General features: G+C 42.2%; 1 protein-coding gene across 1 annotated transcript in view; it reads right to left on the reverse strand.

Moving 5' to 3' along the window:
- Nucleotides 1-27,599, reverse strand: part of znf385c (zinc finger protein 385C) — a 143,153-nt gene that overhangs the window by 87,648 nt on the left and 27,906 nt on the right. The window contains exon 2 of the mRNA XM_079646537.1: nt 11,676-11,999. Coding sequence (XP_079502663.1) covers nt 11,676-11,997 — 322 coding nt within the window. The 5' untranslated portion in view covers nt 11,998-11,999. The remainder of the gene's footprint in view (nt 1-11,675; nt 12,000-27,599) is intronic.

Below are 27,599 nucleotides of genomic sequence, written 5' to 3' on the forward strand. Positions count from 1 at the left end.
TGTTACAACAAATGTCTTAATTCAAAGGTTTACTTTATGAAAGTAAAAGCACACAATTATCCTAAAGTAAACGTACTCCATTTCATAAATGTATAGGGGTAGAAGTTTAAGCTAAGCTACCTTTAGCCAAAGCAACCCAACAATTGTTGTTAAGTTTACTTGAGAAAATGTTCTTAGTTACTGTCCACCACTGCACTCCTCTGAGAGCTTAAGTTAATAGTTTGCAGATTAATATAACAAGCAGCTGCAACATTACATTCCTTCTTGCATGTTTATGCATCATCATTCAAGCACATGATATGTGATTGTCAGTTACTGCATTTTGGGTAGAAAAATGACTTGTATGATATAACACCATATTGTACTTAATCTGTTGTTTTCATCCTGAGAGTATAACATTGAAAAAAAGTAACAAATCAAAAAAGAATTCAGCATTTTATTTGCAATGGTGGTTATACATCTTTTTTTTAATTAGTGTTATCTGAAGGTAACTGCAAATGAGCATCCAAAGTTTATTTTCACCTGCCACATATCCCGTTTTATAGCTCAACATCTGAGTAATACCGCTGTGTGATTGGCTTTGCATTAGGATCCGTTTCTATTTGAACTCTTCTGGGACCTCTTTCTCCTTTCTTTCTCCTAGCTGCCATCCCTCCACTCAATCATGGAGACAAGAGGGGGTTAATATCTAATAAATGCAGCGGTGAAGAGAAAATAGAGTGAATCCTTCGTTGCCTGTTAGCATCTCGTCTTTGACATCATTACTCCCCCGGCAAGCAATGTTTCCCGTCTATGACCCTCCCGCAGGAACTAACCCCAGAGCCACACAACAACAGCACACACAGAAAACAACATGTCTCACAGCCAATTGCCTACAGGGTGAATAACAGTCCCTGGCTATTTATGTCTCGGGCAGTGACACAGTCAGTTTGTCCAACTGCTTGTACCAAGACTGCATTCCAATAAAGCAGCACATGCAAATGCATTAGCTTTTTAGCAGCTGCACAACAGAGATATTTGTTATCTTTATCAGCTGAAAAGTAAAGCCAGATGTTGACAAGGGTCAAAAAGTATTCCTCTGCACTTTTTCAAGCCTTATATTAAGCAACATCTTGAGCTTTCAGTGTACTGTGGGCCGCACGTTTCCCTAGTAACTTAATGTGTTGTAACAATGGCCAGTTTAAAATCCACCTTTACTGCCAATGTAAAGACGGAGGAGCAACAGCCTGCAAATGCTCAGGAGTCTTGTCAACAAAAGAGAAGACAACTCTACATGCTCACCTTCATGTCAAGGACAAGCCTATTCACAGCTAGATCACACCTGGTCAGTGCTTGCATGTGTGCGTCTGAGGGTGAGGGGAAAAGGGAGTAGTCGAGGTGTTTTAGAGGTGGTGTATGACTGGAGGCATCTTGACAACTCCAAGCTCCCACTTCTCTCCCTCTCCCTCCTCCTCCTTTTCCTCCTCCACCTTCCATGCCTGTCTTTATTATTAGTGGCAGCTAGAGGCAGTGGACCGGAAAATTCCCATCGAGAAACAAACCCACATCTGCATATTACAGCCCTGTTTCACATCTGCCATGACCGTATAAATTAATACATGAATAACAATGAAAATGGTCCATGAGTTGCCTCGCTCGCTCTCTAACTGGCAGTGTGCGTGTGTGTGTGTGTGTGTGTGTGTGTGTGTGTGTGTGTGTGTGTGTGTGTGTGTGTGTGTGTGTTGTCATAATTGTGTGTTAGAGTCAGCAGGAGCTGTAGTTGTCTTTTTTGGCCCAGCTCGACAGGGAGTGGATTTGCATAAAACCTCTAAGAACTGGCATACCTACAGTACGGAAACTAAAATCAAAGTCAAGTGGGCAAGAAATGTTGCATTACAAACTGCTTCATCTTCAATCCTGTCCTGAGAAACATCACATCCTGTGCAGTGACTTCGGTCAGTCAGGATTAAAACCAAAATCTGGTATTTCCAGGAAAGTTAAAGGCCCTCCCCCCCCACCTGAAACATCTCAAGTGGACTCCTATGTGTACTTCTGTGACATAGTGTGACATAACTATGTAACACTTGTGCTTCTATTGGCTAGTGCTCCAACACATTGTACATGATAGCCTGCTAACCAGTCAGAGCAGACTGGGCTCTGGTTTCAGACAGAGGGTGAAAACATTACATTACATTGCATTTAGCTGATGCTTTTATCCAAAGCAACTTACAATAAGTGCATTTGACCAAGAAGATACAACCTTGAAGAAAACAGAATCATATAAGTAGGTTTCATAGAGCCAACACATTTCAAGTGCTACTCAACTAGCTTTAGATAAGCTAGGCCTTTATTAGTATATAAGTGCTTTGTTAGTAATTTTATTGCTCGAAGTGGAGTCGAAAGAGATGAGTTTTCAGTCTGCGCCGGAAGATGTGTAAGCTTTCGGCCCAATCCCAAACCACGCCCTACACCCTACCCCTACACACTCCCCCTCCGTGACGGAGTGAACTCCGTGGAGTGACACATGAGGCTCCCTCCTGTCAGATGGAGACAGGAAATACAGCGGCAAGCTTTGGGACAAACTCCCCTCTCTCCGGGAGAGACAGGAAATTCCGTCACTGCATGTCACAACGGTTTCAAATCAGCATCTCTTAGACAAAACATTAAAATGAATTACTAAAATAAAACTCCAAACATCTTTAATTGTGTTCTTTTTTATTGTAAAGCTCTTTTAGTTTTAAACCTAATGTTTATAAGCTTCTTAGTTTTTGCAACAGTCTGTAAATATACACAACTTTATAATAAAATGCACACATTTACCTTTTTCTAGACTAAACACAGGTATGATCCTAAGTTAAAAACATATGAGGCTATCATGAGGTTGTTAACATCGCAGTTTATCAGTGGATGTTTGCTGGAACTACTTGTAAACAGCGTGTTTCCTGACGGAGCCACACAGCGTGACTCTGGTCAGGTAGAGACCGGTCTCAAGTCAGCACCGCTACAGACTCGCTGTTTGAGGGCTTGATAGCCCACTCTCCCTCCACACCGCTCCACACTCATTGGTTTGAAACAGCACTTAATGTTGCGGACCCTCGGCACGAACGCACAAACGGAGGGGTAGTGTGTAGGGGTCGGGTGTAGGGGGCGCTTTGGGATTGGGCCTCCTGCTGTCCTGATGTCAATGGGGAGCTCATTCCACCATTTTGGAACCAGGATAGCAAACCAACGTGTTTTTGCTGATGGGAACTTGGGTCCCCCTCATAGTGCAGGTGCAGCGAGCCGTTTGGCTAATGCCAAATGGAAAAGAGGTGCTGCAGCACAGGCAGTATGAGAAAAATAAACACATTGTTGAACATTAGAGAATGTAAACATGGCACGGTAGAGGCACAAAATAAAAATAGGAATCTGAAAATGAGCATAATAGGGCCCCTTTAAGTGAGTTTTTTTCCAGCTAAATAACTTGCTCATCCCACATTAGCTTTTTCAAGTGTCTTCAGTGTTTGAACCATGCCTTAAAAAAAATTATATCTATCTATAACTAACAGTTAAAAATATCAATTTCAATAATAAAATAATGATTTGCTGGCTAAATTATTTCATTCAGACTGACAATAAGTTATTAAAGTTGACTTTCCCACTGCATCCCTTTGTGTCTATGGTCCTATCACATGAATAGTATCAAAGTGTATTTTTACAGCCCAGTATCGTTTGTCTTAGTGGACTTTACAGTCGTATGTGTTAGCACTTAGTTAAGTACAGTATGTGTTATCATGTGATTGAGTTTGAGTATAGTGCAAATTAACATATGCAAAATATGTCAGTGTGAAACAAAGACACAAGGATGTGTGTGTGATACTCTCACCTACCCCAATGAGATATCTATTTCTGTTTGTTAGTGCACCAAACGTCACCTCCTCCCACTTTCCTTCTCATCCCATTCCACCTAGTTTACATCTGTTTACTAAAGCTTGTCTGCTTCAGTTTTGTGTACGACACAGTGAGGGTCTCTGGAGGTCCACACACTGTCTGACACTGTCAGACAACTTTGCTGCTGATTCATCTCATTTGATGTGATAAGGCTCTAATGAGATCATATCAAGTTCTAAAAAAAGGATGCCCAAAGCTGACGGTTAAAACACTCTGTGACCCCTCTAGAGAGCTGGGTCTTGAATCCCATAGTAGTGCATTGTGTCTGTTGGCGAAGCACTGCATGTGAAGGATGGGAACTTTGGGAACTGTGAGGAAGAACAAACTTTCTGAGGCCATGTATCATTTGTCCATTAACCGACAGCTCGGCCTCGCTCTATAAATGACAGTGTTTGTCTATGCCTGCTTCACTCTCAAGCCAGCCTCTCAATCTCTTTCCTCCTCTCTACCCCTTCTCTCCATCTCACTGATCCTTCCTTCAGAGCTTCAATCTTCCTTGTTCCTCTTCCTCTTTCGCTTCATCACTCTCCATCTCACCTTAATTCCTGCCTACCTTCTCCCTCTGTAACCTCCATCCCTGTCCCTGGATGCAGCTGGTAATAAGTCACTCTGCTGTAATTTTGCCCTTCTAAAGGCCTGTAATGATGGGGCTCAGAGGATGGTTAAGGTGCAGGTGAGATGAGGGAAGGGGGGGGGGGGGGGGTTAAAAGGACTCGTCTCTGCCCAGAAAGAAAGCCTTTCATGGTCCTTTAACAATGAGTCACTGGGGGAACAGGGTGAAATTGGCCAAGAGAGAAAGAGGTGGAGTGAGAAAAAAAAAAAGGCTCATCAGGTCACATAGTACCTTTGTTTTTTCTATATCATATGTGCAATATATATACTGATGCTCAGTGTGTATTGCAGAAGCTGGGAAAAACATTTCCTCCATGACATGCATACAAAACTCTGATGCAGATAAGGAATAAAAAGGACACATTTAAAAATCAACAAAGACAACAGCGGGAGAGAAAAATAAAGACAAAGTCATGCTAGGTGACCGAATTGACAAAATACTGTTGAAATTGACTGATATTTTCTGACATTTAGGAATCTGGCAAACAGTTCAATTCATTTAGCAGATATGTCTGCGGCGGCTGATGCAATATGGGTTTGTGTATCAGACAGGCGAGATAAGGGCTCATAGTGAGATTCGTTTGCCCTTATCCGCAGACAGAGCCGCTCGACCTGTCAGAACCCGGGTAAACACAGACATCGGATGATTTCCGAGGGACGCGACCCTCTCCCTGTGGCCTTATAAACGCCGCTCCTCATGTTTCTCGCTCCACTGGGCTCTGTGTGATGACCCGGTACACCCGCCGACCTTTATTCCCAGATTTTGAACTGCCGTCACACAGAAAGGAGCACCCTGGGGCGATACAGAGAGGAGGGAGAGAGAGAAGGACAGCGAGTGGAGGGAACGGAGGTGGAGGGGTTGGAACAAAGTGCACGACTCCACAGCCACATTTCAGTACAGAAGGTTGACACAATTGCAACGAAAAGGACGTTTTTTTTTATCACTAAAATAATTAAAGGCCATTGATTAACTCATGCAAATATAAAATAGCTCACTGAAACCTCCTATACTGTACATGTCATCATTGTGATATTTATTAACTTTCATATTATTTATACATTTAAAGCATATGTTATTATAAGAGTTTTGATCATTAACTATTTTTCAATGTTTATTATGCCTGAATGTCATAAAGGGGAAGCGTTTTCAGCAATTCGGCATAGCCAACAACCAAACAGCTACATAGTAATTTCTTCGTAAGGTTTAATAGAAATGAAGGGATTAATAAAGGGATTAATATAGGGACTAGAGGCAGGCAACACTTGATGATAACAGAGATCAAGATAACGCTGCTCGCTTCACAAACATCACATGCAGTAAGTGTGCACATGTATGTCCAAAGGCGTGGGAAGGGAGAAGTCGTTTTACTCCAACGGGGAAAAAATGGGAAACCAGCAAAGCAGCACAAAAATAAAACGCAGATGCGCAATTGCATTCAAGCAGAAAATCCTTGCCTTTAATCCAATTCATCACGCTTTATTAAAACAGAGCCAGAGAGAGGGAGTCAGACAGGGACCGTGATGAAGAGACTCACCATGAGGAGGAGGCTCACACTACACAAATATACAGTACACTCACACATCCCCACACGCAAACACACACACGCAAACACACAACAACAAAAATGCACATATCAAAGGAAACTGAGTGATGGAGGACCATGAAAAACAACCACTGCAGACACCCCCCCCCCCCCCAATCCCCGCCTCCTCTCGCTTTCTTTGTGTCACAGAAAACAGGTCCACACATGACAGATTTATGCCTCCTCACAAAGCTAAGCAAGATTAACGCAACAGAAAATACAAACAACCACACAGAGGCAAGCAGAGTGTTGTCAGGCTGTTAGATTTACCGGTCCTCAGGGGCCTCTGTGGGTCACATCAGGCCAGGCTGCTGTCCACTCTCTCCTTCCCTTTTCTCTCTCCACACCCTTCCATCAACATTTGATCGTCTCCTCTGAAAAGGAGGAATGTCTGCAGCAGTTTAGCCTCATGTGTATGTTTGAGGATGTAATGCAACATTGTGAGTGTATGCATAAGGCACGTCCATTGTCTCTTTATTTTGGTGGGATTGGCTGCATGTCTTTGACCAAAATGAATAATGCTTATACTCCTCTTTTTGAGTTTTTTGCAGTGTATATATTTAGCACATTTTAACATTATTATATGCTTCCTTTAACCTTTGTGTGCTGTATGGTTCTCTGGGACCCGTTTTCAGTGTTTACTAAAAGAAAATGTATTCAATCTAATTATTTTAAAATGCTTTATTTTGGGGGTGGACTAGGGGACTAGGGAGTAGGGACTCGGGGGGTCCGGGGGCATGCACCCCCGGGGAGATTTTTTTAAATGTTGAAGTGAAATGCATCAATCTGGTGCACTTTAAGCACAACATGAATTTATGGATACAGCTCTCAACACTCACACACATGAAAGGGAGCTGTATACTTTTCAATAATCCAAACATCTTTAGAATATGGTCACAACCAATAACAAATCATTTAAACTTGTTTATTCTTATCTTATGTTACCCAGTTAGCGTTCTTTCTTTCTATTTATGCATATTTTACTAATCACTCCCCTTTTAAACTGTTTATATTTTTACTGTGTTATAATACACATTGGATTTGATCACAATACATTAGCATTGAAAAATGTATCACATATTGGATTATAGCTCTACTTGCACTAATACATTCAACACCAACCCAACTTTACAGATCTAGCCTCGCATGTCTCTGTGCACATGTTAGGATGGACTGCAGCTTCACATCACACATAATGCCCTGACATGGATTGTGCCGCAATGGCCACAATGTTATGCAAAACATTCCTAGAAACATAATGAGAAAAGGAGGAGAGCAGAAAACAAGTGTGGACCTCGTTTTACTTTTTTGTTTAACTTAAGGAGATTTTGTGAGTAAGACTCAAACTATGAGTCATCTTGTTCACCTGGGTATATGTTTTTCCAAAAGAATAGAAAAACAGAACAGATTAGAAAAAGGCTTACAAAGTTTCAGAGCACTTAAGTTGAGAGATTTTTTAAAGCAGTAAGGAAATTATGCAACTGATGTTAACGCATTAAACTCTAGTTAATCTGTAAAATATCGATTCACCACCAGTTTTTGCTTTGATTAACAAAATATGTTTGGCATTGAATTATTGCCAGCGTGTATTGTGATTGTTTTTCTTTTTGGACAGGATGAAATATAGCCAGCATTAAAAGCCACAGAAGAACCATGACAACAAAAAAAGTCTTGTGATTTCTTTGTGATTTCTTTATCTTCGGGAAATCAATTTGCCCCAGAATGTGTTTGATTACATCTTTCTTAGCCACACTTTGACAACTGAACGCAACATATGGTGTTTTAGCATGAATAAATCATTGGCACATTTTTGATATTGCTCGTTATGAAACATTAAGATTTTAAAGGGTATAAACTTACACCTGAACTAACTGTCACCAAGGCATCTTCCCTCAAACATGTCACCTAAAGAACTATTCAGACTTCTTCTCTCCATCCTGATCTGTTAGCAAGCTTCTTAACATACTACTCTCCAAGATAACCATGGGAAATCACTTAATTAGTGTTCCATTCATCCTTCACTGGGACTAATTCCGCCACATGTCCAGCATCCATGGCATAATAAGGGAGAGAGAAAGGAAACAGAGGAAGCAGGGGAGGTAGGAGGGAAGGAGGAAAAAGAGCCTGAACCCACTGTCAGCTCGGTGAAGCAGAGAGGAAAGAAAATGCACGCCGACGTGGAGAGGATTTGCTTGGAGTTACATACACATGCACTCATTGATTTAAAAGAAAAGGCATGATATTATTTTTAAACAAATAAAGATCCGTACCTCACACACAGATGCCTGATATAAACACAGACGCACTGAAGCACATATTATGTCTCCACAGTGCAAGTGACTATCTCTGCAACATTTAGGAATTCTAAAAATATCTGATCCAGACATGCAGGATGCACACATTTGTACACACACACACACACACACACACACACACACACACACACACACACACACACACACACACACACACACACACACACACACACACACACACACACACACGGCAGAGGAGCTGTGGTGGAGCCGAGGACATCAGGGCTGGCTGCCGGAGGGAGTCAGCAGAAGGTGAGCAGAGATAAGGCTGTGTGATTGTGACTGCATGTCAGAGAGAATCTGCACACCACAACAGTTCAGCCTGCCCTGCACCACACACACAACGCAACACATAAACATGTACTTTTATATATGCATCACCTCCAGCAGTGTACTGAGAATTTTGACGACACGTGGCCTTGCGTTTCTGGGATTAAAAAGAATCGACTAAATGTACTCCATGCTAGCGGCTCTGCTGCACCTACAGTACAGTAAGCAGCTCAAGGTGAAGGACGCATAATAAACACTTTGCTTTAATATCTGGAGCACAGCCGACAGCAAGCTGACGTGTGTCCGCACTAATCTGTGAGATGAAGTAACTGATCAGTGTGTCATCCAAACAGAAACCCCAAAGACGGAGGCACAAACTAAACACAGTAGTCCTACATTTTACCTTCAATGTGAAGCCATTTTTTAAGGATTGTGTTGATAAAAAAAAGTTGCAGAACTATAAAAGTTCTTGCTTTGAGCTTCAGTGGTCGGTTTAAAGACCTTTGTTTGTTAAACAAAAAAGAAAGGAAAAAGATGGAGTCGGAAATTAAGGAGTTACTGAATGAAATCGGTACAATCTCTGCTTCGCTCGGGCAAACATCCAGCCTGACAGCTCCATCTCACCGCTGCCTCCGCTGCACACCCAGCACGCTGAGTCGGGCAAACAGACGCTGATAAGGGCCGATTAGAAACAACAGAGCCAGGGCCCTGGATACTGTGTGTGTGTGTGTGTGTGTGTGTGTGTGTGTGTGTGTGTGTGTGTGTGTGTGTGTGTGTGAGTGTGTGTGTGTGTGTGTGTGTGTGTGTATGTGTATGTGTGTTTGTGTGTGTGTGTGTGTGTTTTTGTGTGTGCGTGTTTGCAACACATGTGCCCTACTATGGTCCCTAAGCAAATAAAAAATGAATACGATGCGTGGGTGTTTTAACGGTGAATAAGTTCTCACCAAAAAGTAAAATCTAAGCGCTTTGCGTATAAACACAATCTTCAGCTCAGAATAAGCACATTTCCTACAGTATGTGCTGATCTCAGGCTGTGACGAGATGGAACTGAAAACTCAGTTTCCTCATGAAACTTTTCTGTCCATGCTCGCATTTTCAGAACTCATCCCTGAAGGTTTTGCTGCCCACATTGACAAATCGATTAAAATGTTCTTTTTTCTCCTCTTTTTATTTTGAGCAACTAAATTCCACATCCATACTTCTGACAATAGCTGTTGATGACACACTCCTCTCCTTTGTGATCAGTAGCTGTCGGCAACAAGAGAGCCGTGAATTGTCGCCGACATGTTTTTTGTGCGTCGGTTGTCAGATGAAGCTAGACTAAATAAGTGATTTGATCGACTGTCATAACTGCTGCCTAACACATTCCTTAGGTGCTGCATAAGACTCCTGAAGTAAATCAATATTTCAAACTAATGCAGAAAAACATGTCTATGACAAACCCAAAAAGGTAAAGCATTTACACAGGAACAATCACAGGCTACAGGAGATGGCCTCTTAACATTAGATAACTGAGTGTAGAGTTTGTTAGCAGTGTGAGCTTGGCAATGAATTAAATTGTTCTTACTTATTGTATTTTCTTTATTCATTTCTTTATTTAAATTATTCTACCAACAGAACAGTGGAACGGATTGAGACCAGCAACATCGCATTCACGGATTAATGTTACTTAAGTAAGAGAGGTGTGACTCCTGTGATGTACTTCAATAGCATAACATTGCTATGAAAACTGCTAATTATAAAGATTAAAACAGGCTAACAAACCAATTCTGAATACAACACAGTACACTCCATACATCAAGGTAATCAAAAGGTACTGCTTCACCTGCAAAATGCACAGTTATCCCAAAGGATACATTTCATTATGCATCTATCGCATTGACACTTTATTTTAAATCACAGCCCTAAAAGAAAGAAATAATTTAGATAATAATACTGTGTCATATATATTTTTGCAGCTGTCTTGAACATGTAAGCTTTGAACAAGTCTACTTCCTTGGGCATCAGTCCTTTTGTGCCTAAGAAATATCTGTAATATCTTTATAATTTTGCATATTTATAAGCCACATACATTTATCGCTTTGCTAGGATAAGATGAATTAGTTTGCTTTGTTTGATTTTCTATCCTATCATGTTTTTATGCCATATTCAGATGGTGCAAGTGTTATACTGCCACGCTCTTTCAGGAGTGCAGAATAACATAAATGAACATAAATGAACATAAATGAACTCGTACTTGCATCCGACCAAATCCTCCACAATACTCTGTTGGCAGTGTGCATTACTGGAGGACACACAGTATGTGGACCGTGGGATAGATGATTTCCAGCTCAGAGAACAACGGCGACCTCCGTTTACAGTCGACCTGTCGCTACAACAAATCTACTCATCCGGCAAATTAAGCTTGAACAAGGTTTACAAATGTATATACCTGTGTTTTTATTTTTGGAAAGTAGAGTGTGAGCTTATTGCCGGTCTGCATAATTGTGTGAGCATTGTGGGTTTATTTCCTCCTGTTGGCTGGAGAAAGAGCAAAGCGCCCGAGTCCTAATCAGACTGTGACTAGAATGACAAAACGCTTAACGTCACTCCAGCCGCATCACTCCCAGGAACACAACCATCAAACACAACCAGCACTTAATTAGCGTCTCACTTGCTGACTTCACTCAGCACTGCTCCAGTTGTGTATATATGTGTGTTTGTGGATGTGTGTGTGCGTGTCCTCAGCCCAGGGCTCTGTCTGAAGACATTTTAGCAAATAGAATTGCATTTGTTTAACTTCTATTGGATACACGTAGGGGGATTGGCAGAGGTTGGTGAGAGTGTGCTGAGGACACTGTGTGGGATTCTGGTAATATGCATGGCTGTATTGTGATAGACATGGGTAACAAGATCCAGAGGCAAAGGACTTTATCCAATGTTCTGCATTTACATCAGATTTTGCAGCAATAAACACAAACATGGTGGTCAGTGGAACTTATCCTACCTGTGCTACTTGGCATCTTTCCGTTGCTGATCTGCTTTAGCCTCTTCTGGTGGGATTTGCCGTTGTAGTGGATCAGGGCCTGTGCGGCTGAGTTGAGTTGGATGTTGCAGACCTCACACAATGTATAGCTCCGCTGCTTCCTCTCCCTTTTGGCTCTGCAGAGTGCAGAAGGCAGAGCGCCCCCTGGTGACTCCTTGTCTTGTACTTCATCCTCAGTGTCGCAGCAAGGCTCGCCATCCATCTGCACCCCCAGCCCGAGGCTTAGCACCCTCCTCTCCAGCTCGGGGTTTGGCAGAAGTGATGGGCTGTACGGACGTTTCATACCTGTGATAGAAGAGGAGGACGGGATGAATACAAAAGCATGGACAACATAGTGAAGAGGAGAATATTATTTAGAGGTTCACTTTACTGCTCAGGTGTCAGACCCCTTCATGAACATAGAGTTCACATATCTGAGGCTACCTCCCTTTCTGAATCGCCCCGTTGTTAGCATGTTCAACACAGCATGGAACAGAGCGAGTGTGTTCAGACTGCTGTGGATGGAGGTATCATTTTCCCCAGTCTTGCATGACCTGGCTCACACAGCGTACAAAGCCAGCCTGTTCAAACCTGGTAGCTGCAGAGGACACACGAGCAAAAATACCCCCGATTCCCAAAGCTTTACAGAGGAGCGTGTGGAATCTGACCTTGTTCGTGTCTCATATACTGTAAGTCGCACTTGTCAGCACCAACAGAACAAAGTGACACATGCACCGTATACACATGCTCATGAAGACATCAGGAAGCAAAAGGGAGTGTGCATTAAATGGACATGATCACAATGTACAGTGGGAAGTCCAGGCGGCGGTGGTCCTAGGCTGCAGTGGCGCACCACTTGGGGGAGACAGAGTTCTGCAGTGTGGCTCTCTGAGGACCAGTGAGGCCCCTTTTTCAGGCTGCTTTACTTCTGATGACTGCATGCTGTCTGTGCACCCCCGCGGGCCAAAACCCTGCAGCAGTAGCTGTTCTGTGAGGATCTCAGCCAAGCGGTGCCTGAATCAGATCAGCAAACAGGAAATCAACTGGGAGTCTAGGGGTTTATGAAACAGCTTTGATTCTGTCTGCCGACATTAAGGTTCAGATTATTATGCTGGAATTACAGACATAACAGCAACTGCATTAAATATACAAGTCTGTGGGAGCTTAAGCTCAAACACGTCTTTCTTTGACTGTGTTTGTAAAAGCACACAGAAAATTATTATGCTATTATGATAACCTCAAAAATCTAATATCTCATTAAATAAACTGATCTTACATGGTTAATGCTATTTTCAGTTTTTCAAATATGAATATTTAATTGGTTTCTCTGTTTTATAGAAAATAAACTGAATATTCTTGCATTATGGACTGACTGGGATGGACATCTCTCTACATGAATCAATTAACCTACAATAATGTGCAGATTCAATATGAATCTATATTGGAAATAAGCATTAGTTCAAGCACTATAACTTGTCATAACCTGGATACATGGGGTGGGGGTAAACAGGAAAGTAGGACAGTCGAAAAAGAACATTTCTGTGAAAACAGCCGCTTAAACCCCTCAGCTTTTCCATGGAGGACTCTTTGGTCAGAGAAAAAACCCTCCCGGGATACACAGTCAGAGAGAAGAGCTGTTTGCTTCATGGGCAGCTACTGTCTCTATAAATAAATAAAAAGGTAGGTCTACAAATATCTCTGTGAAGGATTGAGACATCACTGCTGGAAAAAGTCCCCAAAATATGCCCAGCTGTGTTTTTCTGCCGCTAGCTTTCTGCCTCTGCTTCGAGTTATTTATGTAAACAGCCAAAAAGTGAAGTCTATGATGCATACATACATACAAGCGTTAAAAAACACACTAACAAACGCATGCATTAACGCAGGCATACACACACACACACACACACACACACACACACACACACACACACACACACACACACACACACACACACACACACACACACACACACACACACACACACACACACACACACACACACACACACACACACACACACACACACACACACACACACACACACACACACACACACACACACCATTGCTCCAAAACACATTAGTGCAAGCCGCCTCCATGAAAGCTGCTATTCAAGTTGCCAATCTGGGAGCACTCAAGAGGCTCCATCAGATGTTTTCTCAAAAGCTTTGAGCAATGCTGCTCTCTGGCACTAAATGAAAAAAATGTCTGTGGTCCTTAACCACGCAACCTCCTCACACTCCTGCCAAACAACTCAGCTAGCCGCCCAAAATTAGCATGGTTGTAAAAACAAAACTTCAAGTGAAGACCTGCATAACATACAGAGAATATTACGTCCCTCTGTCCTCTGTCACCTTGTACTGAGAGGCAGTCCTTCATTGCACACTCATAGCCTACTGTATATAACAGACCATAATATGATCTCAAATATCTCCCGAGTTGCTGAAGAGAAAAAGCAGGACCATGGCCCAAGAAGTGCGTGTTAACCTCATGCTAGCCATCTTTTTGATGCAGTTTAGCCTTCTTCAGAAATGGCATAATGATGGCTGTTACCATAGAGACCAGCCTGGCACAGATATGATTTTCTCACAGTAAAAACAAAACGTAAGCTTTGGCAGCTAAAAAGGGATTTTTGTTATCTGTGTTTCAGGTTTGCATAATATTAACCTTAGAGAATCATTTCAAACATCTGCAGGGTGAAACCCACATTGTTATAGAGCTACAGCAACAAAGTGATTTCATATTTCCAATGTATTGGTAGGTGAACATATCATTTTTACTCAGGATTGAGTTGTCTCATTTTTGGTGTTATTTTGGGTTGATTTAGTTTAGTTTGAGTCATTTATGAACTTAAACTTCTTTAAGCGGCCCTGAATAACTTAACTTTCCAATTAGCTCCCTATGAGGGATGGGTTCTGCTAAATATTATACAGTTTTGGTAATATCATATTGGAAATTACAGCTTTTTGTTGCAAAATCTACTCTGAAGTGGGCAGGACTCAAGGTCATTTCTACTCTTGTGCACTAAGCTGCATTTTAATCAGAGACTGATCACACCTGGTGGATTGTTTGTCACTGACAATTAAATTAGATCCACATCCACCTAAGTACTGTATATATGTTAAGAAAAAAGCTTAAAGGCTTCTGATTGTTAAATTATAACTTAATAAGATTTTTGGGACTTTATTGATTTAGTCACACATATTTAATGAGCCATGTCATCACGGCTATAAAAAAAGTGTTTTTTCTCTGGGACGAAACAATTACATAATTAATTTATTTTTAAATCTATATTTATTAACGTTGGACAAAAAAGACAACAGACCACCTTCTAAAATGTATATAACATGTTGTTTTGGAATTTTAAATGTCTCTCAGCAGCACCACCTAAAATATGTAAATGTAAATATTTCTCACTCCTTTATCAACTCACATTTCTCACCCTCTCCCTTAATCCCTGCAGCCTTATACTTTAAACAATATTATGATAATTAATAAGTGATGCTGATCTGGCATGCTCTGTTCCCTTTATCATAATAAAAAATGGCCACCCTTACAAACAGCAAACAGCAATATCTGAGATGAAAAGGCCAGCGGAGCAGAACAAGAAAACTCTTTTTCAGTTTGAATCAGTAAAAATGTGTTCATATATTAGAAAAAAAAACAAAAAATGTGTTGGTCCACAACCCCAACAGACTCCTTTAGATTACATTTTTTTTAAATCATATTCATCTAACTCAAAAAGTTTGTTTAGTTTTTTTGTTGAGACTTTGTACATCAAAACAAATGGCTGCCTGTCTGGGGCCGTTTCTCTAAACCAACCCTGAGTGTCCTGCCCTTCACTCTGAAGTGCCCGGTACCTGGAGAGTGAACGGGACAGGATACCTTTGTGTACAGTGGCTTTGAATCACCCGGATCCAAAGGGGTTTTACAGCTCTCACATGTGCGTAAGTGAGTTTGTGTTAGAGACGAATAGCCTGCGGAGAATTTAAAGGTCTCGGCTCCAGGTAGAAGCTGTGTGAGACAGGAGCCCCCACTGTGTCTGCACACACACATTTGTAGGCTGACACAGGACAGGAGATTGTCAGGGGGTAACCCTGGGGGGGAAGTGTGAGCCAGGGGTCTGCCAGCGTTGCCATGTCTGCTGTTTCCGCTGCCTGGTGTGCCCCTCCGCCTTTATCGCACACCCTCCCCCCCGTCACATGGGAACAATCAATCACTGCTCTGATCTCGCTGAAAGACCCAGGCTCAACCAGCATAGCTGCCCCGCAATAAAAACTCTATTTATGATCTTGTGTCTGCTGCTCACTTATCCTGAAATACTATCACACTTTCCCAGGCTCAAACCAGCTCTAACCACCGACCCACCCCGACGTTCACCCCCACCCATCCACTGTGGACACAGTTGGCATGGACGCGTCGGCTCTTCCTGGTTCAGGACAAAACTGGCCTCAGGATGGACCAGTGCAAACCCCACAGGCATGTTAGCAGCTCCTAAATCACACTGATGAGAGGGGGACGCCGACAGCGAGGGTGCAAGTCGATGGGACACAGCTACTCTCACGCATTCAAAACAAACTGTCAGCAAGATACAGCTACACTCATGCATGCATACAGACATGCTTGTGGACAGTTAAAGGAGCAGTTTCAAACAAAACTGGCCCTCAAATTCTGTAAACAAGGAGTGAGTACGCCTGCAAACATGCATATATAATCAGGACATTTGAATACATGTGTGCTCTACTCAGCATGCTTCCGAAATAAAAAATAAAGCCTGATAAAAAAGGTAATCCAATGAAGCCAACACAAAGCACAGCAGCCAAAACAAACATATTCTGTAGACAGACATAGTGCTTTAGAGGATATCAACTGCTTAGAGAAAAAAGAAAAGGTAGTCAGTGAGGGTTGTATGTAATATGACTGTGGGAAAGGACATTCTGTTATCCTTCAATCATTTTATGTTAGTTACTAAATGCTGCTACTTTTATAAATGGTTGTGTACTTATTTATTTTGTATTAACATGTTTACCTCTTTATTACATCTGTAAATCTATTCTTGTTGCCTTTATTTGCACTGTACCTTTATTACACCGCGAATGTCCCTGCTGCGGGACGCAGAAAGGATTTCTGATTCAGATTTTATCTGATGTATCAGGCGGTTGAAGATCAAAATCTCCCTGAAAATCAACCAGAGCTCGGGGCACTTCACTACATCAGGTCAGTGATAGCAGAGACAGAGGGAGATATATGGAAAAAGTGAGAGAGAGAGAGAGAGAGAGAGAGAGAGAGAGAGAGCGAGAGAGAGAGAGAGAGAAGAGAGTACAAAGGCGCTTGTAAATTGGCATCATCAAAGTATCATTACTATCAGCACCGCTGTATTTTCATTACTGCAACTACAGAACGGGCCTGAGGTCTTTGAAGCTCCATGTCTTTGTGTCCAGTGTATCAGTGTTGATTATGTCAAGTCCAGGCTACTGTTCTGTAATGAGTGTAATTATACAGGAATCAGTTCTGAGCCGATTAAAAAAGGAGTTAAAACCAACGTGCGGCTGGCTTCTGAGTGGAAACTAGGACCCAGTGTTTGCAGTCTCTGTCACCCCAAGCCCCGGCCTGAGAGTAAATCAAAAGCAGTGGCACAGAAATGGATGTGTTTTCTCTTATCTTTGTTTGCAGCAGTTCTTTGGCAACGCACAGGGAGGGCGTTCTTTTGCCGTGTTTGCCTGTGCATGAGTGTGTGTCAATGTGTCCTGGTCCTAAAAATGGTTTCACTGGGGGGGGGGGGGGATGTAAACGGCATCTCACTGATCCTAACACCAGCAGGGATGGGAAGTAACTAAGTACATTTACTCACTGTATTTAAGTCCAATTGTGAGGTACTTGTACAGTACATTTTATGCTATGTTGTAGTTCTACTCCACTACAACTCAAAGGAAAATTGTGTACTTTTACTACACTACATTTATGTTGTGCCTTTAGTTACTTTACAGATTTTGATGAATAATGTGAAATATAATCAACACTTAAATAAGACTTTAGAGTATTTTCACAAGCTACCCTGCAATATACAAAGTAACTAGCTCCACCTTTGCCAGCTTTGATAAACACTTTAATGCATCAATAATTATAATCAGAACATATAATATATTATTCCGCAATGGACCAATCTGCATAAGAAGTACTTTTACTCGTATATTTTGATGCGAACACTTTTGTAATTTTACTTGAGTAACATATTGAATACAGGTCATTCACTTGTAACAGAGTATTCCTAAACTCTGGAACAAGGTCTCAGTACTCCTCCCACCTCTGATCCCCCAGCAGTATAAGAGTTGTGTGTGACAGTGAGTGTTGGTTCTCTTACAGATGTTCTACCCCTGCTTAAGTTAAAAAGATTACCGTTAACATCCGAGTCAGTCCAAAATGTCTTTTTAGAAAACATAATCTTATCTTACAGTGACCTTGTTAAAGTGTAACCAGTTCATCTTTGAATATAAGTGGAAGTCTGTGCATCATTTTAATACATTCCCTCAAAGGGATCCTGACATATTGCATTTACATATTTGGGACAGATGTGATGAATAGGAGGGGGGGGGTTCTAAATAAAGAAACAGGCTAATAAAGACAGGAAGGCTTTCATAACTCGTCAATAAACCTGCATACATTTTACTAGCCAGAAAAATCGGTTCCATGGCCTAATGGATAATATACACAGGTTTATTTTAAGGATTACTCTGCGGATGTAGATTCATGTAAACTTGTAGTTTGGGTCAAGTCTAATGTTAATTTAAAAGTAGAGTGTCTCAATTTGGGATATTGAGACTTTTTCTTACATGATAGAAACTGGACTTTAACAACACTCAATTAGAAACGTTTCCATTAGTGGGTTGCAAATGTAAAGTTGGGCTTGAAGCATCAGATGGAAGGCAAGTTATCTAAATCAAATCAGGTTCTTTATCCTGAGTCCCTCTTTTTGCTAATGAAGCAGAGCCGATGGCCACTTACAGCATTTGAGGTATCTTTTTATTCCAATCCCTCCAAAGCTGGATATATTTCACCCTGGACAGAAGCACTGGATTAACATTTTAGCTTCTATCTTCCAGAGATAATTTGACCAGATAAAAACAAGCATTTAAAAAAATGATTGGTTCATCAAGGCAACACCCTGAACAGAGGCCATGTCCAGTCACAGTCTTGTTCCACTATCCGAGGTTGGTTGACTCTGGCTGGGATAAACATCTTCATCCTGCTGTTCACTGTGAGTTTGCTGTTCAACCCCCTATGCTGTTTAAGAAGAAGAAAAAGAAGAAGAAGAACAAGAAGAAGCCATTTGGTTCAAAGGCCAAGTCCCTACAGACTGAGCCAATGTTTTCTCTTACACAATTTTACTTCCTGGCTTCTTTTTGTGTCTTTTGTATATTGCATTGTTGGAGCCTGGGATTTAAGATTGTCTTTGCCAACAACTACGCTGCAGCTATTGTGCATGTGACAACAAAGCCTTTGAATCTCGAAGCTTGAATCCTGTTTTCCTCCCAACATGCAAAGTATCCAGTCAACAAGCAGTTTCTAAATGCCTTTCACGCACACAGGCACGGAGTACACAATGTGTGTGTCTGTATTCTCTATCCTTCACTTCTGTGCTTGGTCCCAGATTGATATATTTCCACTTCTCCAACATGCAGCCCCCAGAGAACAGCTATTAATGAGTGTCGGATGGTCTAACATTGTGTGTAAGCACATCCACAATTACATATGCAAACTTTCCATACGATCCTGCATTTGCTAAACCTTCTTATTTAATGTGACAAACTTTGCAGTTTAATGATAATTGATAGAGTTGTAGAGAAAAGATGGTGTGAATGGAGTTTTAAAGATGTGGTGTATGAGAAGGTTTAAAGCAGGATGAGGAAAAACATCTGCCGATCTGCATGTGATCGCATATTAATGTTTGGCAAAATCAAAAAAGATGATAGACCTATTTTATGATCTCTCATAACTAATACATAATCATATCTTGTGACAGAATGGTGAGTGATTTATTGGACTAATACATTTACACTGAACAAAAATATAAACGCAACACTTTTGTTTTTGCTCCCATTTTTCATGAGATGAACTCAAAGATCTAAAACATTTTCTATATACACAAAATAACCATTTCTCTCAAATATTGTTCACAAATCTGAAAAAATCTGTGATAGTGAGCACTTCTCCTTGGCCGAGATAATCCTTCCCACCTCACAGGTGTGGCATATCAAGATGTTGATTAGACAGCATGATTATTGCACAGGTGTGCCTTAGGCTGGCCACAATAAAAGGCCACTCTGAAACGTGCAGTTTTGCTTTATTGGGGGGGTCTGGCGGGGTCTGAAAACCAGTCAGTATCTGGTGTGAGGGTTAGGATTAGGGTTAGGGTTAGGGTTAGGGTAATGTTGTGAATCGAGTGGCCCATGGTGGTGGTGGGGTTATGGTATTGGCAGGCGTATGTTATGGACGATGAATACAGGCCACTCGATTCACAACATTACCCTAACCCTAACCCTAATCCTAACCCTCACACCAGATACTGACTGTTTTTCGGACCCCCCCAGACCCCCCAATAAAGCAAAAATGTATGTTTCAGAGTGGCCTTTTATTGTGGCCAGCCTAAGGCACACCTGTGCAATAATCATGCTGTCTAATCAGCATCTTAATATGCCACACCTGTGAGGTGGGATGGATTACCTCGGCAAAGGAGAAGTGCTCACTATCACAGATTTGTTCAGATTTGTGAACAATATTTGAGAGAAATGGTTATTTTGTGAATATAGAAAATGTTTTAGATCTTTGAGTTCATCTCATGAAAAATGGGAGCAAAAACAAAAGTGTTGCGTTTATATTTTTGTTCAGTGTAGTTGGTCAGTCTATAGGTTTTATTTTTTTGTTTCGTGTTGCATTATATTGCCATTATTATTTTAAGATGCAAACGTTACATTCTCCAGTTTTAGGGGCATCATTCATCTTTTAAAAGTCCTTCAAAACACCTTAAAAATAAAGCAATGTTTACATTGTGACTTTAAGTACTACTGCATTTTTTCCTGTAACCTTGTGATCAACAAATGCTAGTCGTGTGTCCTGTCTCTTTAAACTGTCTTTCTTGTTATGTTACATATTTGACTTCCCCTTCCTGGATGCCAAGAACTAGGTTTTACAATTTTGTAAAAAAAAGGAAAACAACCGCTGTGCTGAAAATGCTGACTCCATCCGGTGTGGCCCTTTTCATTTTTCCACCACAAAAAGAACAGAGCAGTCCAGTTTTTGCACCACTATTCAAACATCTGTCTGCCCAAAGTGTGCTAAAGTTAGCCCATACAGGAAAAACAGTCCCATATTCGCCTTGTTCACATTCCACCACAGACTCAATTGGGGAACTGCCCAATAGGAGTAACCACAGACACTGGGAGGGGTTCCATACAACACTAGATATACTTAGACATGGACAAACTCAGGCTCAGGCTCAGACACACAGACACACAGACACACAGACACACAGACACACAGACACACACACACACACACACACACACACACACACACACACACACACACACACACACACACACACACACACACACACACACACACACACACACACACACACACACACACACACACACACACACACACACAAACACACTCACACTCACACTATTTATTCTGCAGCTAACCGAACCCTTTCAGATGTAAATAGATTGTTGTGTGTACTTTGTTGCAGTTACCCTAATATTGCACGTTTCAGCAAGCATCTGACAAGCTCTGAAACATCCTAACAACACGCAGCAGAATTTGGAAGAAGTGTTGAAAAATGTGTTACCAGCCAGGAATAAATCCATTTAATTCTCAAGGAGTGGGCATGTCTATCCTGGCATCCATTGGCTTTACGGAAAAATGAGGGCAGTGTAGGAGCCATGCCACTGGTGCTTGGCCAACACTCAGGAATTCTGAAGACCAGATTCAGAAAAGGCATCAAAGACATTTGCCACTGCTAGTTGTATAAATCAGATAATCACTCAGAATTGTTAGTAGCCAGCTGACTAGCCTTGGCCTTCCCTTCACTCACTTTGACTCAAAATGATGCCAGAACATTTCAGTCCTCCATCACAGAGGAAAGTCTAGGATTGTGTCATTCTGACCGTAAATCTTCATGCAGCTGTATCAGTATCAAGACACAGTTGGTGTTGCGTGTTCTGTCAGATATCTTGGGAATAGGATTAATTCAGAGCTGACATGCAGGGTACAGATTTTTCAAGGAGGGTAAATGCATGTTTGCTTTGAGATAAGAGACTCTATTCTTGCATAAATTTAAAAATGCTGAAAAGTCTAATTAACAATGATGGTCTTCTATCAACTCATCAGGTTCTATAAAACCCATGCAATTATTGTCTAATACGCTCCAATAGTTATCTATACAAGCTCAGACACAGCAGTGAAGACCATGTTATTTTCCTACACAGTGTGAAAAACAGGCATTGCATACACTCTGCAGAGAGTTATCTCTAGGCTGGATAGCACGACTGATGGAGATGGGGAGAGAACAGATTGCCTTTAGGACAGAAGAGAGGAGGAAGAGGGATGGAGTTGGGCACAGGTGTAACATTGTTTTTCATACACAGACTGAAAATGGTTTCTTATAGAGGGACTTCCTTTTCTACTTGCACATTCCTGGATTCACAGCACAAAGTATATTTACAAAAAGACAAAAAAAGCCACGACTTCCTCCATGTAAACAAGTTATGTCACTCATATTTAAACAAGTGAGCAGATGTTTCAAAGTCATTGGATATAAAGTGCACCACAGTGAATCAGATAACACCTGCAGCTAGGAAAAGCCTCTAAGAGCAGCAGACATTTCCTCACAGGGCTTTTTATAAGCAGAGTTTAAGAGGAATCTACCAGCAACCAACAACTGAAGACAAGAAAAAAGATTCAGAAAAAGCTGGGAAAACAGGGGGTGAAAGTCAAGAAGCCCTGCTGTCATGACATTAAAACAGTCTTCCTCTTCTCCAGCAGCATGTAACCTCACAAGTCAGTGTTGCGTTAGGTTAAAAATTGTTGTTGTAATGCTTTCATACCGCCTACGGAAAAACAGTCTTGCCTTAAAAGCTTAAGATGTTCTTCAAAAATGTTAGTTTGAAGATTGCTGATTTTGACATAACATTTTGAAAACCTTAATAAATATACAGTACAGTATATTTAAGATGTGTTTAATAAAAAAGACTGCAATGTCAAACTCCTTTAAGGTTAGATACATAATATCGATTAAAAAACGCTTTAAACATGTTCAAATGAATAGGATCAAACAACTAGAAGTATTGTAGTACATAAAATGAACTAAGGATGTCCCTTAGAGCCAGACAGAGACACAGTAACACCTTTTCTGCCACCTCTTCCTCCTCTGTTCACCTTGGCACACACTGGACACACACTTTGAGAATGGGAGTGAAGGATGTTGCTTGGTGACACTTTTGTCCTGCCTCATTAAAAATAATTACATTTCCAGTAGATTTTACACTGCCAGATTCAACACATGTTTTCCACTCACTGAATCTACCTGATGACACCTTCAAGAGAAGAGGTGCCTACGCCGTATTTCTTACAAGCACTCCTAATGAGCTGCTACTTTTCATCGCTGTGTCGTATCTGGGCCCCGGCTGGGGACAGTTGTAATTACTGCGAGGAAGTGATTGCATTAGCCTCATCGCTACCTGTCCTTAACGACATTAGTTCTATCGGAGGGAATTCATTAGACAAGGAGAGCTGAGTCTCCCTCACATGTGGTTCGACACACTGACAAATTGCCTGCTCCATTGTAAACAAATGTAATTTAGAGACGGAGATATTTATTCAGCGGGCACGCAAACAGCAGAGCAACTTTTACTCAAAGCGCCTGGCATCAAATGTGGATTTTTTGCAGGAAACCAAGCAGCCTGAACATAGAGATGCTGTGATTTCAAATGCGCCAGACTACATAAAACTAAACATAAGCACATGCACACACGGAGTGAAACACACGCCATCGGTGCTGCAGAAATTTGTCTCAGAGGAAAGACCAAAGTCCCAATAAAGGGAGATAAAGAGTCGCTGCTGCCGAAATGCTCTTTCAGCATGTGGGTAAGTGAGTTTAATTCAGCGGCACATGTATAGCTGTGTGTGTGTGTGTGTGTGTGTGTGTGTGTGTGTGTGTGTGTGTGTGTGTGTGTGTGTGTGTGTGTGTGTGTGTGTGTGTGTGTGTGTGTGTGTGTGTGTGTGTGTGTGTGTGTGTGTGTGTGTGTGTGTGTGTGTGTGTGTGTGTGTGTGTGTGTGTGTGTGTTGCGTTATCTAAGCGTGAGTATCCAACTGTATTATCCGGGGATCAACTCTGGTGTTGATGCTGGCATGCAAGCTGTCCTTGCCAATAAGCTTCCCCAGCATCCATCACATTCCCCACCGCCAGCTCCAACAAAGAGTAAGGATTACTTTCCCAGAACTGAGAGTACTCCTAATTTATGTTGCCATATTCGCAGGGAAAAACAAAACAAAATGTAAAGATTTAGGAGGGGGCATATTAATATAGATGCTGGGGAGATGAGTACAGTTACAGAAACAAGCCTCAGAATATTGGTAAACAGAGTGGGCTTAACATGGTGCTGCACTGCAAACAAATCCCTTCAACACAAAAGCAAATTTATTGTGTAATCCAGAGCAACTTTTAACATCCAACAACAAATGTGGAGGTGGAGTCAGGAAACCTTTTAAAACTGTATCTCAATATTTCTCTTATTTTTGTCACTGGTTAGCCGTGGATAAAGTTAAAAACATTTACATTTTGCGAACTAGAAGAGTTGGTTTGGCAAATGTATTATTGTTTGTTACTTATCTAAACATCTAGCATCCACAGTGCAACATTAGCACTCATTCATAAGTCATGTTTCTGGCCAACTGATGAATGTAAGGCCATTGTTCAAGCTCCTTCAAGCAACCAGCACCAACTGTTGATAAAATACCTTGCTCTTCAGCTGCCAAATGCTACACTATGTATAGCTTTACAGTTCATTGTACAGTGTGTTATCGGAGGGTTTTGCTGAAAACAGCTGCTGCCTGTAGCCAGAAACTTGATGGAAGAGAGCAGAATTGAAGGCCAGAAAAACAAAACAATGAGACTGTGTGCTCTTAAAATAGGGCTCGCACACTCTCCCCAGTTTAAAATCTACTTCAAGTCAACCATATGATATATGTATGTGTAACACTATTATATAGAGTAAAATAGATTTGTAGTTGGAGAAACAAAGAAATGCTTTAAAAAATATTCCACAAAAGAAAATATTTTGTGAATTGTCACTGCATGGCATACTTTCAACTTGAAAAATGTTTAATATTGGCATAGAAATTGTGCTTAAAACGATGAAAGACTTTAGGATTGAATTGTGTTAAAATAGGATATTATGAGTAACTTGAATTGCCTCTTTGCAGTGCTACCAGGGGAGAGTAAATGAGTTGAAAGGAGAACAATGCTGCAAAAAAGATGTGGTGAATAGATGGTAGTGACGCACACAGTCCCTGCTGAGTTCATTCAACACATTAACTCTGGCCTCTGTTAAAGAGTTCCCACGTCACACAGACTGTAAACCTCCATACATCTCACCTACCACAAAGACACAAATGACTCTTGCTCTTGATCCCTGCTGTTACACGCCACATAATAATGTTAGTGTGTTCTCTGGATTTATCCTGTCCACATCTCTGATTTCATCTGATCCAATTATCTAATTTAATCCAATCTAGATATAGATAATCTAGATCTGTTTGTCAACAAGTCCTTCACTTGGGAATATATTGGAGTTAAAGTGTAAATCTGCGCGGGCTGGAAAGCCTTTGCAGATTCAATCCACTTGTTCCAAAGAATTAGCATTAGCTAATAAAAGTTACCTTAAATTACTTCATGTATATTTTAGTTTTACAGAACAACTGTCACACTCCTAGGGTTATGTCACGTTTGTAATTTTGTATGTTTAGGTTATGTCACGTTTCTATGTCTAGGTTTGTGTTTTTTGTTGTTCTCCCTATCATGTTTTCCTCCTGTTTATTGTCTGGTCCTTTTCCCTGTGTTTTTCCTCCTGTTGTTAGTTTCCCTGGTGTGTCTAATTGTCTGATTATGTTCACCTGTGGCCCCTGTGTTTTCTCCTCCCTCCTCACCTGTGTCTTGTTGTGTGATTAGTCTTGTGTGTATTTAAGTTCTGGGTTTTCTGTCTGTCTTTGTCGGTTTGTCTTGTGTCATGACTAGTTCTTCGGTGAGTGTTCTGTTTTGTCGTTGTTTGTATCATATAGCCTTGAAATAAAGAAATTTTTTCAGTTTATATCTGCATTTGGGTCCTGCTTCCTACACAATCCGTAACAGAACGAACCGACCGAAAATGGACCCAGCAGACCTTTTGAAGCTACAGGTGGAACGTCTTGGATATTCTCTGGAGTATATTTTTTATACGTGGAAAGGCGCCTCATCTAGACGGGGTAGAGAGGCTGCGTTGAAGGAGGCACGTTAGGAGGTTGCTCGCAAGCCCTGGCTCTAGAGCTTGTTGCCCGAGTGGCTTTGGATTTTTTCACGTAGCCCTGAGAGCCAGTCCTCATTTTCTGACCCTTTCTTGGGGTCTGGTCTGGTGTTTGGAGGTCCACGAAGCCTCCAAAAAACTCCTAAGAGACGCAAGGCCAGGGTTCCGCGCCCAACAGCCATGGTTCCGGCTCCAGCGCCGGACCCAGCAGCCATGGTTCCGTGCTCCAGTACCATCCCACATAGCCATGGTACCGTGCTCCAGTACCATCCTACACAGCCATGGACCCGTGTTCCGGTTCCTTGCCCAGCATACATGGTTGCGGCTCCAGTTCCGGCCCCAGCAGCCATGGTCCCTGCTCCAGAACCGGCCCACAAGGCCATGGATCCGTGCACCAGTACCGGCCCAAGCATCCATGCTTCTATACTCCATTACCTGGCTTACACAGCGAGGGTCCAGGCTTCCGCTCCGCGCCCAGCAGCCATGGTTCCGGCTCCAGTGCCGGCCCCAGCAGCCATGGCCCCTGCTTCAGCTCCGGACCTTACAGCCATGTTTCCGGCTCCAGAACCGGACCATACAGCCATGTTTCCGGCTCCAGTGCCGGCCCCAGCAGTCATGTTTCCGGCTCCAGAACCGGACCTTACAGCCATGTTTCCGGGTCCAGAACCGGACCATACACCCATGTTCCCGGCTCCAGTGTCGGTTCCAGGACTGGCTTACAGGCCAACGCCAGCTCCCCGAGTCCTGTCGGCGTACCGACCAACACCAGCTCCCCGAGTCCTGTCGGCGTACCGACCAACACCAGCTCCCCGAGTCCTGTCAGCATACCGGCCGACCCCAGCTCCTCGTCTCCAGTTGGCTGTTCAGCCGACGCCAGCTCCCCGAGTCTTGTCGACATACCGGCCGACTCCAGCACCTCGTCTCCTGTTGGTTGTTCAGCCGACGCCAGCTCCCCGAGTCCTGTCGGCGTACCGGCCGACTCAAGCACCTCGTCTCCTGTTGGCTCTCCAGCCGACTCCAGCCCCTCGTGTTCTGTTGGCGAACCAACCGTCTCAAGTCTCCTCTCAAGTCTCCCCTCCAGTTCCCTCTCGAGTCCACTCTCGAGTTACCTCTCAAGTCTCTTCTCAAGTACCCTCTCGAGTTCCCTCTCAAGTCCCCTCTCGAGTCATCTCTCAAGTCAATTCTCAAGTTTCCTCTCGAGTCTCCACTCAAGTCCCTACTCGTGTGCCATTGGAGGCCCCGCCGACTACTCTTCTGCCGGGGGTCCTGCCAACTCTATGTCCTGTGCCGTTGGAGGCCCCGCCAACTGCTCTTCTGCCGAGGGTCCTGCCAGACCTATGTCCT

This window comes from Notothenia rossii (assembly GCF_949606895.1).
Source record: "Notothenia rossii genome assembly, chromosome: 8".
Lineage (NCBI taxonomy): Eukaryota > Metazoa > Chordata > Actinopteri > Perciformes > Nototheniidae > Notothenia > Notothenia rossii.